This window comes from Gopherus flavomarginatus, chromosome 5 (genome assembly GCF_025201925.1).
Source record: "Gopherus flavomarginatus isolate rGopFla2 chromosome 5, rGopFla2.mat.asm, whole genome shotgun sequence".
Taxonomy (NCBI): Eukaryota; Metazoa; Chordata; order Testudines; family Testudinidae; genus Gopherus; species Gopherus flavomarginatus.
This window is the reverse complement of record NC_066621.1, coordinates 21489345-21508623: the sequence shown is the minus strand read 5'-3', so window position 1 is coordinate 21508623 and position 19279 is coordinate 21489345. Positions and strand designations below refer to the sequence as shown.

At 41.0% G+C, this 19279-nt stretch overlaps 1 protein-coding gene across 1 annotated transcript; it reads right to left on the bottom strand.

Moving 5' to 3' along the window:
* Positions 1-2247: 2247 nt before the first annotated feature.
* Positions 2248-18337, bottom strand: SLC16A4 (solute carrier family 16 member 4). Its single transcript, XM_050956540.1, has 8 exons — positions 17593-18337; positions 16838-16953; positions 14818-14950; positions 13862-14005; positions 12777-12938; positions 8004-8215; positions 7153-7246; positions 2248-3309 (listed from the first exon to the last, which is right to left on the bottom strand). The coding sequence occupies exons 1-8, from the start codon at positions 17606-17608 to the stop codon at positions 3158-3160; spliced, it is 1029 nt and encodes a 342-aa protein (XP_050812497.1). The 5' UTR covers positions 17609-18337; the 3' UTR covers positions 2248-3157.
* Positions 18338-19279: the final 942 nt, after the last annotated feature.

The following is a 19279-nucleotide window of genomic DNA, read 5'->3' as shown; positions in this document are numbered from 1 at the left end:
TTGTTGCCATTCTGAGTCTGGTCGTAACTTACGATGTATTTATCCTTTTTGGTCTTTCACTTCATCTCCCAAAAGCTGCCCTTAGACAGATTCTCAAGTATAGGAACAACAATATGAATCAACTCCTATAAGTCTCATTGCTTATAAGAATTGTATTTCGCTCTTCCTTATGAAAGTATCCACGGGGAGCCTAAGAACATGCAAAGGGTAGGCTTGGCAGAGGAAGAAATGAATTGCATGGTTCAAGGTAATGAGGAGATAGAGCCTTTGTCATTGATTCAACCATTGTTAATGGAAGCAATTACTTCCTGAAAGGTGTTCAGTGGCCTATTGATATTTGTTTGATCATACATAGTGCAGGTACAGAGTAATGGCCACTTAAAAGTGAAAAACAAGATGGAGAACCTGGGAACCCGATCCTGCATTAATGAATGCTGCTACACAGCTGCCACACTAGTCTTGCCTCACACCAGGAGTGAGGCCTAAGAAAGGGGCATCTAGTGAGGCCCTCACTTGCCATAGCGAAGATCAAGGTATATGGCATTCTAGGCACTCTTCATCCAGGCTAGTGTGCTTGGACCTCAGGAGGTCATCTAGTCCAACCCCCTGCTCGAAGCAGGACCAATCCCCAGACAGATTTTTGACACAGGTCCCTAAATGGCCCCCTCAGGGATTGAACTAACAATCCTGGGTTTAGCAGGCCAATGCTCCAACCACTGAGCTATCCCTCTGAAATCCCTATCTAGTACATCTTTCTTGTGTCATGGATTTAAGAGTTAATTCACTCAACCAAATCATAGGGTAACATTTGATAATACAGTTAGAGATTAATGGACTGACTACCAGAGGTGTTCCTTGCCTGCAGTTTCCATTGAAATTATTCAAAGCTGTGAGAATTCTGAATCTTTGAAAAATCAAGCACCTTAATATCATTTATATTTGATAAATATTGCAGATTTAAAGCCAAATTTTTCCCTGGTATAAGCAGGCACAGATTTTTTTTTTTTGAAATCAGGGGAGTTAAATGAGGGCTGAATTTGGCCCATTGTCCTTAAGTGAGTCGTCTTGCCTTCAGCAATGTCTCAGATCCTTAATAAACTTGTAATGTTTGGTAGTTTTTTGTTAAATATACACCATTTACTTTCATGCTTGAAATTGCATGTTAAAGAAATGTTTCTGTAATGGAAAATTCTTTTAATGATAGAAGATGGATTGTGCCATTAACCAAAATAGTTTTCATTTAAAAATACTGCAATTCCAGATCAATTAATAGTTTTCAAATAGCTGGTGATAGATATTGCAAAGCCTGAAGTCACTGTAGTGTGAAGGAAGCTAAAGCTGCTGTATTAGATCTTGCCCTTCAGAGATTGCTTTAAACGTTTTCGTGCTGCTACATTCAAGTGTGGTGCGAAGTGTCTAGGTAAACACACAGAATGGAGGCTAAGTGAGAACGGTAATACAATATGCTCAGATATTTAAGGGGCATATTGGAAACTAAAGATATTTGGGGGCATAAATGGAATTAGATGTTTAACTCTAGTGATGCTTGATCATGTGTAAAGAACTGCACTAATTGCCATGAGTTGGGGAGAAATCCCCCACCACGCTCCCCCCTTAAAGCACATGCACAGTTTTATGCCTTTCTAGGGAATATTCGGAGGTTCCACCTTTAGGAGAAAGTAGGAATATATTGTATATTCCCTGCAATGTGCACACACCTCTTGATCCTTTTAGACTGTCTGGAGATTTATTTAATACATAGGCCCAACCAGGTAAAGTTAAACTAAAGTTTTTGGCTTGGCTCTGACAGCTGAATGTAGTATGTGCATGCCCCAGTCACTTGGAGGGATGGGAAGGAGATCGGAGGAGCCTTTGATATCTGCCTTACAGTCCTTTTAAACCTGCTGTTTTATGACACATTTAGGCAGTGGCCCCTGGTACACAGTGCACCTGAATGGGTAGCCCAGAGACTTGGGTTCTGTTTGTAGCTTGCTGTTTACCTTCTGTGTGACCTTGAGCAAATGTGTTCACCTCTCTACATACCACCCATTTTTTTTCTGTTTAGACAGTAAAATCTTTGGACTGGAAATTATCTTAAGTCATTTGCCCAGTGTCTAGTACAGTCTGGGTTGGGCCTCGGGGCATTGTTATACAAATAACAGGAAAAGACCATCTGACCTAATATACCTTCCCTTTTGCATAATATGGGAGTATAGTAACTTATGGGGCTAGAAGTGAGAGTTGCTGGTTTCAGAAGGGTCTCTTTTCTAGTCCCATTCCTTTTCTAAAGGTTTTTTTCCAACTCAAGAATTCCAGCTGTGTTGCTAAATTTTTAATGAAAATATACTCAGCACATCAAATAACAATTTGTTATATTGTATGAACAGAGGATTGAATTTAATATTATATCTTAGTGCCTTCTTTAATTAAATTATGTTTGGTTCCAATATCCTGTGTGTTATAACAAAGATGCACTATACCCCTGGTCAGGAGAACTTTTAGCAGTCACAATGTTGTTTCCTTGGTGCAGAAAAACAGGTTTTTATGGACTCCCTCTGTTTCTCTGAAGCTTAAATTTATTCCTCTTTTAGAGCACTCTCTTCCCTGGATCATTGTTCTAGATATTTTTAACAAGATCCTCTGTTTTAGCACTTTTGAGGGCCTTATCTGCTTTATGTTGAAAGGTGAGTCTGTTTTTAACTCCATATGTTTGGATTGACTGGGTTTAGATTGCCCTTCAGGCTTAAGGACACTGGCTAAGCAAGCTGGAAAAGCAGAAATGAATTGCCTAACACAAAGGCTCTTACTAATCATGTTAAACATATGAGATAATATACACTGGGGGAAGAACAGAAGCAGTGAAGTTGTTTTAAGAGATGACTAGACTTCATGCCAAACTGAGGATATTTTTAGGAACAAAGTCTTTTAGCCAAAATGCACATCTTGCTGGGCTCATCTTGATCTTAAACACCACTTGCTCATGAAGTAACATTTATGGACAATAGACTCATTTGAGTCTTTTGTTGTGACAAATGTCAGTTTTCATTTTTCTTCCATCTTTTATAAATTAGTGAAAAGTCTGTCCTAATTATCACCTTCTGATCATATACTGAAGTCAGGCTTCTTCTTTTCTTTCAACTGCAGCAGAGCCTCTCTGCTAAGTGGTCACTTCATTCAACTCCTTTTCTTTCCGTAGCTTCCATTTATGGGCAGAAGGCTCGAAGAAGAAGGAAATGGGTGCGATGAGATAACATGTTCCAGCAAAGAGAAAGGAGCAGGCATATGTCTGAGTGTAGTCATACAGCCATCCTGCAATGGATGAGGGTTTGGTTATTAAAGCTGCTGGACTTTCCCACATAGTAACCTTCTAAGGTTTAATAATAACACTGAACTGAAATGAGTTATGACTCATAACTTCATTGAGAAAATACTGAACCATAATGTATACAGATATTCTACTGCCTTGTGGAACCATCATTTGAATATGTAACTAAAACTAAGTGGAATGCAGTGTGTATTAATGGAAGAGTTTTTAAAATAGTCTCAGTTTAAAGTATTCTCTAGTTTTTTCCACGGGTGGTAAAAAACATGATTTTACTTGGTAAAAGCCGCCTCTGGTAAATTCAATGACATCTCTGTGTTGCTGCTGTTCAAGCTACCTAAATGAAAGCTAGCTTGAGTGTGTCTGCATGTGCTGCAGTCACACCTCTGATTGCAGTGTAGACAGACACTTGGCTAAACAAGGCATGTTGACAACAGTACTGAGACGAGATGAAGACCTGATGAGCCAGATTCTCAGCTAGTGTAAATGTACATAGATCCATGGAAGCCAGTGCAGTTACTCCAGTTCAGGATATGGCCCAGTATATCAGAGGTTCTAAAACTAGTCTCCAATCAGGAAAAATACGTAACAGCCCTTACTTTTCCTTGGCCACATGGCTGTTTTAGTCAGGGGTTCTGTCTGTGTGGGGAAAGCCTAGACCGTAATAGAAAAACCAAGTAATTTCTCAAATTTAGATGTGAATAAAAATAAGAAAATGTGAAGAGGAAAAAAAATCAAATTTTAAAATGTTTTTAATGGCCATTTTAAGAGGATGAAGGCTAATAGGAGTTCGAACCAGTAGTTGCATCTCACTAACTACTGCTCTGAACTCGAGTTAACTAGTTGTGATATTTCAACTCCTTGCATCATATCACTTCACTACGGTGACATCTTGTTTCATTTTCTCAGGGATATTGTTTGGGCCCTTCCTGAACTTGTAGGTTTTAAATGACAACTTATGGGTAATCTAATGGGATGAGGTAAATGCTTTATTTCATAGGAAGTGGTGACTTCATATTGTACAAAAGTTTGCGATGTTTTAGATGGGTGGGCTACTTAAGCTCTAATCACAGGATTAAGATGTCCAGAATGAAGTGACATGAGCTTCAGTTTTTAAACCCATTATGTGTAGAGCTTACAGAGAAACTGAAAAATACCTACTTAACATAAAGGAAAGAACACAAATTCACGTTTTCCTTTCAGCTCAGCTGTTTTCAAAATCATCAGTAGGTGGTGCCTGCCTACCACCTCTTACCAGCTGGCATTACAGTACATTCTGAAGCACATGCAGAGACTTTGATCACAAAGAGATGTGTTCATGGTTTCTTTTTGTGATTACTGGTTGGAGAAAGCAAATTGCAGCTAGCCACTCAGTGTTGCGGAAGGATTAGTCAGTGAATTGGAGAGAACTTAAAAGGGGACGCAGTTTCCTGTGAAAATCCAGAAAAGCAGCATTTCTCTAAACGTAAGTAGTGCTGATAAATCCTTGTTCTATAACTAAACACTCTAACCCCTCACAGCATATGCCTATGCTATATGTTTAAGTATAGCTATCATTCCTTTTATTGCCACTAATGGAGTTGGAGGTGCCTGCTGTGCTTTTTTTCTGCAAATTGCCTTTTGGCTTTGAATTGTAACTGTTTTGTTAAAAGCATGGTAGTTGGTTTGTATTGACCCCTTTCGCATAGCAAGCCTCTGAGTGCGCACTCCCCCCCAAATTAAAAACACTTGTTAATATATTTAACACCATTATAAATGCTGGAGGCAAAGCGGGGTTTGGGGTGGAGGCTGACAGCTCGCGACCCCCCATGTAATAACCTTGCAACCCCCAGTTTGAGAACCCCTGGTATTGTTCCTGTAAAGCTTAACATAGTTCACTTCCTGTGCTTGTTGTGCCTCTAAGAATCAGCCTGTTTTGTTCTCCTGTGTTATCTTTAATTTCATTTCTAGAATGTCAGAAGTATTCACAGCTTAAACAGGTGTCCCTTGTATGATGAGCAGGTAAGTGGTTCCTACTTGCTGGTGAAGCTTCAAACTTTTTAGCTCTGGGTGGACAACCACTGCTTTTGATTTTTGTTTCCCAATTCTTTCTTCTAGGTCCAGTCTTTCAGGTAAATAGCTCTTTTTTTCTAGTATGCATGTTTTGAGGTTTGTTTTGTTCTGCAGAATCTGCATCCTTCACCTCTTACTGGTGTTATGTATAGTGTATATTGTACTAAGAGTACTAAATGTTTTGAGTTTATGGAAATATTTTTTAAATGAGCCTTGACTTGAGTACTGTAGATAAGTTAGGAATAGTACATTTAATCACAGTCAAAGGAAGAGAAACCCTAGAACCATCTTTAAGAGCAGTAACAAGCTTCTTTCATTTTCACCAGAATTAACTTTCAATGTGAAGTGTAAGGAGCACATGCTTATGCAGTCTTGGAGAGTTAATATTTTCTAGCATATGCAGCTTTCATACTTAAGTGGCTTGATTTGAGGGAAAAATTGCAGAGTTGATCTTGGATCATAGGATTGCACCCTGAACATACAATCATGTGCTTGATCCCATCTTCCCTTTCCCTTCGTGGGACAAACTGGCACACACAACTGAGGGGGCTGGAAAAATTAGATTGCTTCGTTCCTGGTTGCCTCTCCTGCCTGTTGCTGGCCCTTTCCCGTCTCAGGACTTAATCTGGCAGTCCAATACGTATAGCCTGCACCCTTCCCCCCCCCCCATAAACTATTAATGGTTAGTGTTTTGTTAAGAAAAATTTAGTTGTTAGAGAGAAGAGACATCACCAGTTAGTGAAGATATGTTACAAGCAGGTGAAAGTGCAATGGCCATGTTAGCATGTATGATGGATAGACAAAAGAAAATGCAGAAAGTGAAGTAATTCACTATATAAAGTACTTGGGGCAGACTTTTAATGAAGTATGTGACCAGGTGAGATGCAGCAGATCATTGGGTGGGGATGCATACAACGAACTGTAAATGCAAAATTTGGTTTGGCACTTTTTATTCTATGTTCCTGGTCTATTTACAAGATAGATGAGTGACCGAATGCCATTGACCCACTGGTATTTGACCTCGCAGCTTTATCCATACACTGTAAAATGCTAGCCTGGGAATAGCTGAAGATGCTGACCACACATCTAGATATGAGGGTAAGGTGAAAGGTTCAGTGAAGGACAGGCTTTGCCTTGGGCAGAGGTGCATGAAACAGCATGCAAATGTCTCCTCAATCTAAGTGGATAAATAAATATCTGACTCTGAATATTTATATTAATATAGCCCCGAAATGTGCCACACACTATATATAGAATAAGATGGTATTTTTTGGGAGGGGAGGGGGAAGGCACCCACTTACATTTAAGCCTACATATAATGTTTAATAGTAGAGATTTTGAATCTTTAGTCAAGTCAGGAGATGACAACTGGAACCACTTCGGTCCCCTCTGCTCTATGCAAAGCACTGCAAATATAGCACCTACCCCTCATGCTGCTGGGACCATGTTACCACCTCTTCAGATCCTTTCAGCATCAAGTTAAACTGAAATAACAGCCTGAGCTGGGTAAAGTCATAATTTTGACTCTTCTTCAGAAGCATACAATTCTTTCCTCTTCCTTCCCCTAAAGGGAGAGTCAGAGCTAAAGAAAATGCTGTGTGGTTTACCACCATTATCTCATTCACTTGCATGTTAGTTTTGGTTAGAAATTAGTTTTATCTTTTGAAGAAAAAAGTCATCTTGATTCTCAAATGTTTCCTAGTAAGGACTCTGATGCTAGAGAAGAACTAAGAGTATTTTCTATTGAGAGGATAGAGGGAAAATATTGCTTATGTTACCTGCTATAGGAGGTCCAGCGATGGCTGCTATCCCAGCAAAGAATGAGGCAAATCCTAAAGAACTGTGGAGTCTGGGGACACCTACAAAATCTACCTGTTCATGGAACCAGAATTATTATTACTTTATATAATGTACAGACACGTTAAAATGAAAAATGTTTTTCTGGGCAGTCTCCTCTCTACTCGGTTATAGTTTGAAAGTTTGTCCATACAGAATTAAACCCAAGATTGAGATCAGTATGATCAGTGCTGACATCACTAGGATGCTTGATGCATTTCTAGCCCTGGGCTGTACAGACATTTGAAAATCAGTAATCTTTACATCTTTGAAGATATTTTAAACTCACTCTCTCTTTGGAGATGCTGCTGCATTTTCATGTAACTATATATCTGTACAAATCTTGCTTGTGCAATGTTATACTGGTCATAGGTATTCAGAGCCCTTCACCTTATCAATATTGATTTAGGTTACAAATGAATGAGTTCTCCTCATAGTCTCTGCTCGACAGAGTGCAATACCTAAGCTGGAACAATGGCACTGAGACAGGACTTAGGAAGCAAAGTGGTTGAGGTAGGTCACTGGAAATAGGTTGCGAGGGCACTCTCAATACTGTGCCTCTGGTGTGTCTGGCCGGCAGATGACAGTGTAATCCTAAAACCAGTAAACTAACAAGGTTCCCAGTGGTTTGATGTTGAGAGTTCTGAGCACAGGACCCTCAGGCTGAAATCTCTGGCAGCTGTGGATACTGAATACCCTTGAAAATCAGGCCATAGGATTTCAGATGTTTGAGATACTCAGTTGGAAGTGCAGAGCATTACTGTATTACCTCTTGATAAGATTCTTTACTCACCAGCACAGGGAGCAGCAGAGCCAGGTATCCTCCACAGAAAATGGCAAAGCTTACTGTGTAGACCATAAGTAATGGGAAGGATGTGGCAAGAGGACCCAGCAGGTTAGTGATGCCACACAGAATAAGGTAAGTCTTATGGTAATGATACTTCTTGATCCAGTTCTGATCAGCAATCCAGCCAGAAAGCAATTGGCTGACTGTCTCTGTAATCCCTAGAGAGAAACAGAAAATTCTTGTGAAGACTCTAGCCAAATCTTTTAGAACTTGTTCATTAGCGGTTTTGTGCTCTTCTTGATTCTTCATATAACGTACAAAAACATTTGCCTGAAATGTTTTGTCAAGAAAATTCTGCTTGTATTTTATATTTAGGATACAACATTGTAAGAGATGAGGATGAGATTCTTAGATTGTTCTGAAATGTATGTTTTTCCATTCAGTGCTTGGTAGGCATCTGGAGTTGAGAGAGGATGCTCTTTTAAAAATTAAATTAAGGGGTGAGACAGTTACAGTAAACATGACACATGCACAAAGACATCCAGCAAAATCAGAGAAGACCAAACTTGATTTTGTTTGACCAGGAATGCCAAACCCCCCATAATCCATCATGAAGAAGCAAAAAAGGGCATAAATCTAACATTTTAAAAAGTACAGGGTCACTTTTAATAAAATACACATTATCTTCTGGGTATGTTATATGAACTAGTCTCAAGTTCACGAAAGTGCTGATTACCACTGAATATCCTGTTGGCTAGAAAGTGGTTTGAGTGCAAACAACATATTACCTCTGTTCCTGCCAGTGTCACCTGCAAATTAACCATTGTGTTCTTAACCTAGATCAGTTGCCTCTTTAGCGCAAATATCCCCTAAATAACATTCCAAGGATGTTGGTTTCACTTTAGGTAAACTTTCTTTGTACAGTAAAGGGCTCCTTAATGCTAGAGAGTGGAGCTACTTTCTTAATGGAACATTACTTGCATGCTTTGAAACTAGAAAGGTTTGATTTTTTGAGGTGGACAGGCTTCATGCACAACAGCTGTACTTTAAAGTAGGCTGGCCTGTAAACTTCTTTCAGTTACTAGTGTGCCACTGTGACCTTTCCAACTGTTTCATAAATACAGAGTGTTTCACAACAGAAGCCATTGTGCACATAGTGTCTGGGAGCGTTAGGGGAGAAGATAAAGGTAGCACCCTAAGGTGTTGTCTTTACTGCAAAAAAAGAAATTGGGCGGGGGGGGCGAGAAGAGTTGTTCTCTTAACTTGATTTAAGCTAAGACTTTAAGGCCAGAATGGACCATCATGATCTGCTAGTCTGATCTCCTGCACATTGCAAGCCACAGAACCTGGCCCATAACCTCTGGCTGAGTTACTGAAAATCCTCAAATCTTGATTTAAAGACTTCAAGTTACAGAGAATCCAGCATTTACTCTAATTCAAATCAGCAAGTGACCCATGCCCCACAAGGCAGAGAAAAGTAAAAACTCCTTAGGCTCTTTGCCAGTCCAACCTTGGGGGAAAATACCTTCCTGACCCCAAATATGACAACCAGACCCTGAGCATTGGGGCAGGACCTACCTGCCACATTTGGGAAAGAATTCTTCTTAGTAATTCAGAGCCTTTCTTGTTTAGTTTCCCATCACATGTAGTTGGAGATGCTTGCTAATAGCAGTCATGGATGTCCCATTGTACGCAGTCTTATCATACCATCCCCTCCATAAACTTATCAAACTCAGTCTTACAAATGGTTAGTTTTTTTCCCCTCCACTGTTCCCCTTGGAAGGCTGTTTGAGATCTTCACTTCTCTGATGGTTAAACCTTTGTCTAATTTCAAGACTAAACTTAATGATGGACACAGTTTGTCCATTTGTTCTTGTGCCAACATAGGTCCTTAACACTTCTTCCTCCCTGCGGTTTATCCCTCTATTTATAGAGAGCAATCATTTGTCCCCTCATTCTTTGGCTTGTTGGGGAGATTGTTTTGTTAGTCTAAAGTCTCATCCTAGTAGCCTTCTCTGTACCTGTTACTGTTAGAATTCACTTTTTTAAACAAGGGAGACCAGAATTGTCTTCTAGCTGGTCTCACTATACCTTCTGTAATAATTGCAGTTGAAATAGGGAAGTGTTCTCTCACCTGATATCTTAGTATTGTATTAGTCTTTTTTTACCACTATCACAGTAGTGGTTCATAATCATCCTGTGACTGACTAGTACATGCAAGTCTCTTGCCCCTGTTGCTTCTAACTGTATGTCCCCAGCTTACATCAAAAGTTCTTAGTAGTCCATAGGTGCATGACCTTGCATTCTGTTATTAAATGTCATCCCATTTCTATTATTCCAGTTTTCAAGGTAGGATATTCGGGGGGGTCTTCCACATCAGCAATATTTCCAACTTTGTCTTATCTGCAAGTTTTATTAGCTCACACCTACTTTTTTTGCCAACATCACACATGAAAATGTTAAATAAGTGGTGTGCCAAGACCAATCCTTGAGAAACTCCACTAGTAACCTCCCTCCACCATTACAGTATACCTTTCAGCATGACATGTTGTAGTCTCCCCTTTGAGCTGTTCCTTACCCACCTTTTGATCCTACTCTTCTCTAATTTAACTAATTTCCCAAGTGGCACTGCATCAAATGCCTTACTGAAATCCAAGTAGATTAAGATACCAAATTTTCTAGACAAAGGAAATACAATAGCCCCAAAGAAAGAGCAGCTTGGTCTCACAGGCGTAATGTTTTGTAAAATCATGTATAACTTAACTATGCTCTTTCAAAATATTTGTTCAAAGACCTTACATACAGTTGAGGCCAAACTAATGGGCATATAGGTGCATGGATCACTTTTTTTTCCTTTCTTAAATACCTTATGACTGCAGAATTGCAAATATAGTATGACCCCCTCACATTTACAGATTCATTAAAAATCCTTATTGGAGTTGCAATTTCATATGCCAGTTCCTCTAATATTCTTAGCTGGAGGTTAGCCATGTTCCTCAGTTTGGTCCCATTAAGCTGTTTGAGTTTGGCTTCTGCCCTCAGATGTGGTATATCCTTTTCCCCATTAGCCATCACTGCCCCCAAGCTCTTCAACAGGCAATTATTCATGGAGTGTGTAAGTACCTAAAAGGTCCTATGAAGAGTTGAACAAGGAGTGTTGGTAGCTTAATTTAAAAAATGAAAGAGTAAGGTTTGGGCTAAACTACTAAAGATAATTGACATTCTCCTTCTCTGACCAAAGGCATCTTTCTTGAGTCAAAAGACAGCTGCCACTATGAGTATTAAAAATTGGCAATTAACTCTGCAATTATGGGTATAATCCAGATGTAGGAGCAGAAAGGTCATTGTCATGTGTTTGCCTTCCTCTTGAGCACCGAGCAACAATTCCCTTTTAAGAGTGGCTGACTGCTACACCGTTTTTTGATTTTAAGGGTTATTACATTTCTTTCCTACTCTGGATCACTGTGTAAATAAAAATACCTTTTTAAAATAAGGTTAGACTCTTGCCTACCAGCTACTGAAATGAGGTAAGAGGCATCCATGCTGTCTATGCCCAAGGTTTTGGCTCTTGCTGCCAGGTGAAAGGTGGGAATGAAGTAGGCCAGCTGGCTGAACAAAAATGACCAGGCAAAAATACAGAAGAAGGGATCTTTCAGCAGTGAGAAATCAAGAAGAGGCTGCCTGGAGGGAACTGGCCGTGAGTTGGAATTCCATTCCTTTTCGCAGTGGAAAGTTGTTATAGCTACAGTCCTTGTCACTGTCTCTGCCAGGAGTGTAGCGGTTGGAGGTTTCTCTCTCAGACCCTTCCAAACCAGCAGATTTCACTGGAACTAGTGATCCTAATGTTTCAGCTGACTGGAACCCATTTGTGACAGCGGAATCTTGCATAGGAGAATCCAATCTAGTATTAAACTGTGTTTCTGTGGTACTGATTTTATCTAGGTGGCTTGTAAGAGTTGCTGGATGTTTACTTTGTGTTAATGATCCACTCTCTACATTTCTACCAAAAAAGTCCTGGAGCTTCTTGATGTTAACAGGTCGCAGTAACATACTAGAAGGCACAAGGTTTAACATGATCCCTCCAAAGATCAGTAAAGTACCTGAGAGAAGAGAGAGGGAAGGAAGATTAGGGTGGAGAAAAACACACTTATGCTTTGATCAGTACACAAACATTGTTTAGAATGGGCTCTTTTTTTCATACTGAACACACAGAATGATCTGCGGCAAGGAAAAACAGTATTTGTCTTGTGTCAGCCCTCCTGTTTGACTTCTTCTCTAGGTGAAGTCACCTTCCTGCTTGAGAAATGTCAAACAGATTCTCGCTAGGAAGCAGATAAACTCATAAGAAACATAGCTACTCTTCATCCCATTGCCCTGCCTACTAAATTGAAACATTTAGTTCTTTCCTTCCCTTGTTTTAAGGTTTTTTCCTCTTCTTGTATTTTCACCATTCAGCATGGTGTCTGCCAAATGAGACAGGAACTGAATTTTTAAGAATACAACACTGCAAGAGTGTGAAAGTTTAGCAAATGAGAGGAATTTTTAATCACTGGTTAATACCAGTATAACTTCAGTGACCAATTACAATATCTTTCTTCCAAAATGTAAAGATTTAACAATCCCAGAGAGCACCAGAGTTGCCATTCCTGATATGTCAAAAATAAACAAAGTAGCTTAGCCCCTCTATCAGAAGAGCCAATAACCAACCCCACAACTTCAGTCTTTAAAATAACAATCCCTTCTAGGTAGTGAAATGTGGAAAAAGTAAAACCACTTTACCTTGCCAACCATAAAAATCTATCAGAAGTTGAGTGAAAGGTGCTAGTATAAATGTCAGTCCCATTCCTGAGCGAGCGATTGCATTGGATAGAGCCAGTCGCTTTTTAAAGTACCTGGCAGTCATCACAGCAGCTGCTTGATACAAGCAAGCAAAGCCTAGCCCTGAAATAGAAGAAAGATTGTCAGTGCCCAAGCAGTGACTCATGTGGAGTAGAATTTTCATCTCATGCAAGGGAGGAGCAGAGCTTCTAGTTCAAGACCTACCCTCAATGAGTTACCTCAACTAACAGCTGTATTGTGAAAACAGGAGACTGCATGTGATGCACACAAGGAAATGCCCAAGCTGTGCCTGTTTAGAAACAATGCAAAGTAGCAAGGATTGGCAGTTGGCAATAGTGCTTTCTGGCAACCCAGGTAAAGTGCAATGGGATGGCTCCCCAAGGTGCACAGGGTAAAATCAGGGCCACCTTCAAGTTTTCTGCTGCTCCAAGCACATGAAAGGTGCAGCAGCATGATCGCACCGCTTCTCTCTTTGGTGGAAAGTCAGTGGCAGGTCCTTCGCTCTGAGAGGGACTGAGGGACCTGCTGCCAAAGACCCGGACATGCCACCCCTATAGCGGCCAGAGTGCCGCCCCTTGGTATTGGCCGCCCCAAGCACCTGCGTCTTTAGCTGGTGCCTGGAGCTGGCCCTGGGTTAAATACTAGCCCTAGTGAAGTCCATGGGATCAGGATTTCACCCATGGTATTTAGAAACTGGCTTCTTTACAGATACATATTGTTCCTTTTCAATGAGGGATTAAAAAAGTCAGGTTTTGCTACGCATCCTGGGTTTACAAAAAATTGAAATTCACACAGTGGCTCTAGTAAGTCAAAACTTTCATTAGACATTCCTGAATGTAAAACCTGCAGGAAAGAAACTCTTCTTTTTGCAGCCTTTGGGTGATACACTAATATAAATAGGATAATCAAGCAGCCACATGGCTTAATGGTTATCTGGATCTGCTGGTGCCCTGTTGTAAACACTCAGGAAAGTGGCAAAAAGGCAGCCAGAGTGAAACTTGTGAGCTGCAGGAGGTTACACTCACCCAGTAGAAGTCCCATAGACACACACAGGAAGGAGATACTAGTAGCCTGTGTGCTGATCAGACAACCACTGCTAACTAGGCCTGCCCCAATGATGGAAGTCAGCTGGTCCCCCAGCTTCCCACAGGCTATAGTGACCAGTGGACCTGGAAGATAAGTCAGTTGTGAGGTAAGCAGTTGGAAGATTGAGAGGAAAACATTATATAAACAGCTCACGGTACAATAGCATCTAGGATAGATTCTTGATATTCTCTTACCCTGCTCTGAGAATTCCATCAGAGCTACAAGGAGCACTCATGTTATGCTCTGTGGAGAGAAAGGTAATCAAATCTCCTGTTTGGAGATGGTCAGGAAGGAATTCCTTAACCTGCTCCCTTTAGACAGCAGTGCTTAGTTAAATTGGTGGATTATTTAGTGGTGGGAGAGACTGCTTTACTTTGAAAGATTGGGTGTTAGAGGTAGGATACTGTGCTAAATAGATCAGATCTGGCATAGCCAATTGTGTACAGAGAAGCGCAGTGACTTGTCAAAGGCTGTTTATGCAAACCCTCTTCTTTAAAGATTTTCCTGTGCTACCACCACCAGTTCAGCTCCCCTAGAGTGCTAGTGTAGACAAGAGAGCTTCCCCATAGTTAGCCAAGGGTCACAGCCCTTCAGAGGGAAGTCTTCAAAGAACAGGTATGATAGTACCAGTAATCGCTTCTTTTAGTGCTATTGAACCTTGCTTTGGAGTGATTGCCCTCTAGCCCTGGAGGGTGGTTCATCATTCAGGCCCAGTTAATTTTTGGACTCTCTAGGAGTGCCAACAAATGTTCCAATTGCACTAGTTTGTCATGTAGACACTAGGAGTTTGGCAGGTCATTTCATGTCAGCTATTTAATGCGATCAAATGGACTTAAAATTCAAAGACTAGAGTCCTGTCTATGCTACTTTCTGAGCCTTATGTATCCCTGCTGACCTGCTGAGAAGCGAAGAGATGACATGATGGAGCCAATCCAACTGATTTGTTCTGAAGAGCCTCCCACCTCTTCTTGAAAGACCACAAAGAAAATTCCAAAGGTTTTCAGCATTCCCATCACGAGCACATTTACCTAGACCCAAAGCAGATGCAAGTGAATTGCTGCACATAGTTGGTAAAATATCCTCTCCTGTTCCTCAGGACTGTGATGAATCATGTATTGGGAGAAAAGCTGATGACAAGCCAGAGTCAGGGAAAAATCCCCTTCTCCCCCCCCCCCCCCATTACTGCAAGTTAGATGCAGTATTGGGATGGGACAGTGTGTTGCTGCTTTCTAAGCCATCTAGCAGCATTGCTTAGTGGTAGAAATGAGGACACTTGTCTGGTACGATTGTGAGAGAGACATTCAGTGACTAGGTCTAAGTGGTGCCCACGTTCTAAATGGAGCAAAGCCTACACAGTAGGGGCATTTTTCCAACAGATCAGAATGGCACTGCACTTGAGGTGTTTAAAAATTCAGATTCCTTTGAACTGTATTTGGCATATTTCTGTAACTAGTTCTTATAAAAACTAGAGACTGAAAAAAATCTTGAAATAACCAAACACTGTCAGTGATTTAACAAGCAGTACTGGAGTGTTTGAATTCTTGGAAATCTCAAGAGTCATTGACAGATCAGAACTGATAGGCTTTTTGGCATGAGCACTGGAAAGATTTCCCAGTCAAACTGCCATGCTGCCTAATTTTCTTTTTCCAGTAGCTGACTGGTAAATAAGCAGGTAGTATAATATACTAAACACACTTGAGTCAAGATGCCTGGCTCCTATTCATAGCATTGCTGTTTTGAGCTGTGACATTCTGAAATATGGGTAATATAAGGCTCCCTACCTTGGAGGCTTAGCTAAGCAAGCTTGTGTAGTGCTTTTGACATCCATGGTCAAAATGTACTTATAGCAATGATAACTATCTACTACTTGATGTTAATGTACAAATTGCAGGTAAACGAGCTGTCATTTTGCAGCTGCTTAGCAATTAATTTTTTTATACAGACTGTGGGCCAGATTTCAGGGTTGGCAATTTCCTGGGAAAAACTAGTTTAGGGCAGCACTGGTAAACACTAAGTTATTAGAATACTAATGAAAATTACTGAAATATAGATCGCAAAAAACTTATCAAATTGCTAAATATATTGTTTACATAATAAGAAAGTCATGACCCCTAACTTCCTTGAGAAAATACCAAACTAAAATGTATACAGACATTCTGATGTTTAGTATTATGTATACTGCAGTTTTAATTTGTATTTGTACAACAATCTAAATTAATCTCTGAATCTTCTGTCTTATGGAACCATACTTTGACTATGTAACTAAGGTTAAGCAATGTGGTGTACATTAATGAAAGTTTTTTTTTAAAATAGAAGATACTTTGAACTGGGACTAACTAGTTGGTAAAAAACCATGATTTTACCTGGTTAAAAAACAGCCCTGGTAAATGCCATCCCTGCCAGATTCTCAGCTGTTGTAAATTGGTGCAACTGCATTTACACTAGTGAGAATCTGCAGCCTTTTTCCCCCACAGAGCCTCATGAAGGAGACCAGAGTTGAGTTCCTCTACGGTTATCAAGCTAACCAGAAGTAATAGGAAAGCTGTATGATCTCTACAGCAACAATGTGTACCTCTGGAGACTTGGGGGGTGAACTGCCACAAGCAAAGAGTACCAAGTCCAACTGCTTTTTAATGAAGGACAGAGATCAATCCTTTCTTACAACTAGTTACACATTTCACTGTGAGCATAAGCTCTGCCTGTAAAGTTACAGACCAGTGTGCTAGACTCATTAAAGTAGGACTCCCGCCCTCCTTGGCAATGTTAATCTCTGCCATGAGAATGTTAGAATCAACCTTGTGTGCATCTTATGTTGGTTTTGTCTAAAAAGCATTCTGTGTGAGAACACGACCAGTGAAAGCATCTCTTTCCTCCAGGATTTAACCTTGTGGGACCCTTGGGAGTTCTCTACTTACCAGAAAGAAGTGAAGCACTATCATCCATCCCCATCCTCCATCAGGGGGTGGTATGGGTTGCTGTTCCTCCTCTATTGCTGTTAGATGATTTTGTGCCTCTGCCCCCTTCCTTTCTCCTGCAAATGAGAATTTCAGGAAATAGTCACACTTCACCTTACTGATCAGGTTCTTTTAGGTAAACAAGACTCAAAATTCACTTCGCAGGATTGACCTACTTTAAAAACAAGCTGACGCGCGCTTCCATCTATCTTTCCTCCTCACCAGCCTCTGCTGCTGCTAACATGGGAGACAATATTTTGCATTTAGTCAGTGATCACAAGTTGCTTTTCAAAGCTGGTTAGGCATTGTTATACTTTTGGGAAAGAGGAACTTAGGTTTGCACGGTCACACTGTTGCAGAGCTGGAGATGGAACTCAGGTCTTTAACTCCCACCTTTTTACTCATTTCTAGACTACAGCTGCCCCCAAGTAAAGATGACTCCTGCATGTTCAGGTATGTTTCCTTTGGCATATTTATACATAATTCAGTTTGTGCCAGAACTAGGGAGCCTGCTTCACCATCTGTCTGTGGCTATTCCCTGCTCAGTGCCCCTCTGAACCTCTTCCCAGCCCCATTGCATCTATGCCATTTCATTCCTTCACCATTTATCAGTGAGGTTTCTGTCTGTTACTGAGTTTGCTCTAGGAGTTTTGCCTCAGTGCAGCTGAGACCTGCAAGGGGGTTAGCGGGATTGTAACCCAAAGCTTTTCTCTTACCGTCTGGATGATGCATAGCATAAAATGCTGCAAAAATAAGATTAAGAAAAATAATCTGTCTTCATTTGTTGTTGGCTAGCTACAGCCTCCTGAGTTAGTTCATTTAAGTCTGTTCCTTAATTCCTCTCTGCACTGGGGAACACAAGGCTCATTCTTCTAAAAGAAGCCACGAAGCAAAGAAGGCAGAGCTAGCCCAAAGAAGAAGAAAAGCACAGCCCCCTAAGTGCAGGGCCTTTTGGACTTCATCCCTCCCCTCAGAAAGTAATTAGCATATTCAAGGCATTTCCGCCCCACCCCTCACCCAAGATGGAGGGTGGGGAATGAAGCTCTCTGCTAAAAGTATCCTGCTTGGAGGAAATTGGAGTCCTTTAAAGTGCTGCCCGAAAATGCAAGGGAAGGCTTGAGGGCAGGCATATGGTTTTGCTTGTTAGTCACCATGCGGGCCAGTAGGTGGCATCAGTGCACAAAACCAGTTTCCAGTACAGGAGCCACATCTGAACTTGTGTGTGTCTATCACAGCAGGTAGAGATGGGGAACCAGAGACAGAGGGATTCCCTCCCTGCTGCATAGCAGGTACCATGAGCAAGATCATATTCCTTAATTCACTGTTGAATGTTTGTGTAGTCTTGACACAAGGAGTGCTTGGAGACCCTCATGGGGCTTGGCACCTGCCCCAACACTTCGAGGCTAAAGCAATGTCTTCATTGCCCAAAATGATGTATTTTTACTACAGCGAAACTAATATGCATTAGCTAGTCTGCTGTAAAACCCTAATGGAGGCAAAGCACTGTAGTTTTTCTGATGAGGTCAACCACTGATAGAGGTAGAATGTTGATGTCACATGGTTATCTTGTAGCACCTTGTCTCCTAGAATTTTACTGTAGGCTAGCTAACGTATTATCACACTGTTCAAACAAAGGAGAACATCTTTTTTGCAGCACAGACATATACAAAGACAGATTTGTGCTGCAAATGGGGGAGGAGAGCTCACAGTGAGTGGCCACAGGTGAGACCTGCTGCCCTCATTTGCAATCCTAGGCTCTCTTGCAGCAGCTCAGTTCACTTCAGGAAAAAGTGGCATAAGCTACAGTGCAGCGGTGTGGAGGTGGTTCTGGCTGTAGAGGCTCCCATTGGAAGTGGCTTAGGAAATCTGCTACATGAGAACAAACAATGGGAGCAAGCTTACCACCTCCCCCCCCCCCCCCCCATCAGACTGTAGTATTCATATGTTACCCAATCTCAATGCTCAGCCTCCCTTATACCTCTACCTTATACAGTTATCCACTCTGCTGTGTAAGGATTCTGTGCCCCACCCTATTTTAATTGGAACACCAAAAGCTTCTGATCCCCTTCTTTTAAAAATCCAGCACAGATCCTGTCAGATCTCAGATTTGGCACAGCAGCCTCAACTGTTTCACTATCACTGTTTGAACCCCCGCTCTAAAATACCAGCTAAGAGCAATCAGTAGAAAGGGCAAAGATCTTAAACATGAAAATGAATTTAAAGAAAAATTTGACAACTTACCTTACTAGCAGAGAGTTGACACATTTTCTCACTAATATGTTTGGTGTAAGCATGGAAGGGCTGTGGGAGAGAATACATCTGCTGTGTCTGCTCCTCAGCAAATGTAACTTTTCCCCTCAAGTAACTATGTAGCTACATGTGGCACTGAACTTGTTCCAGATA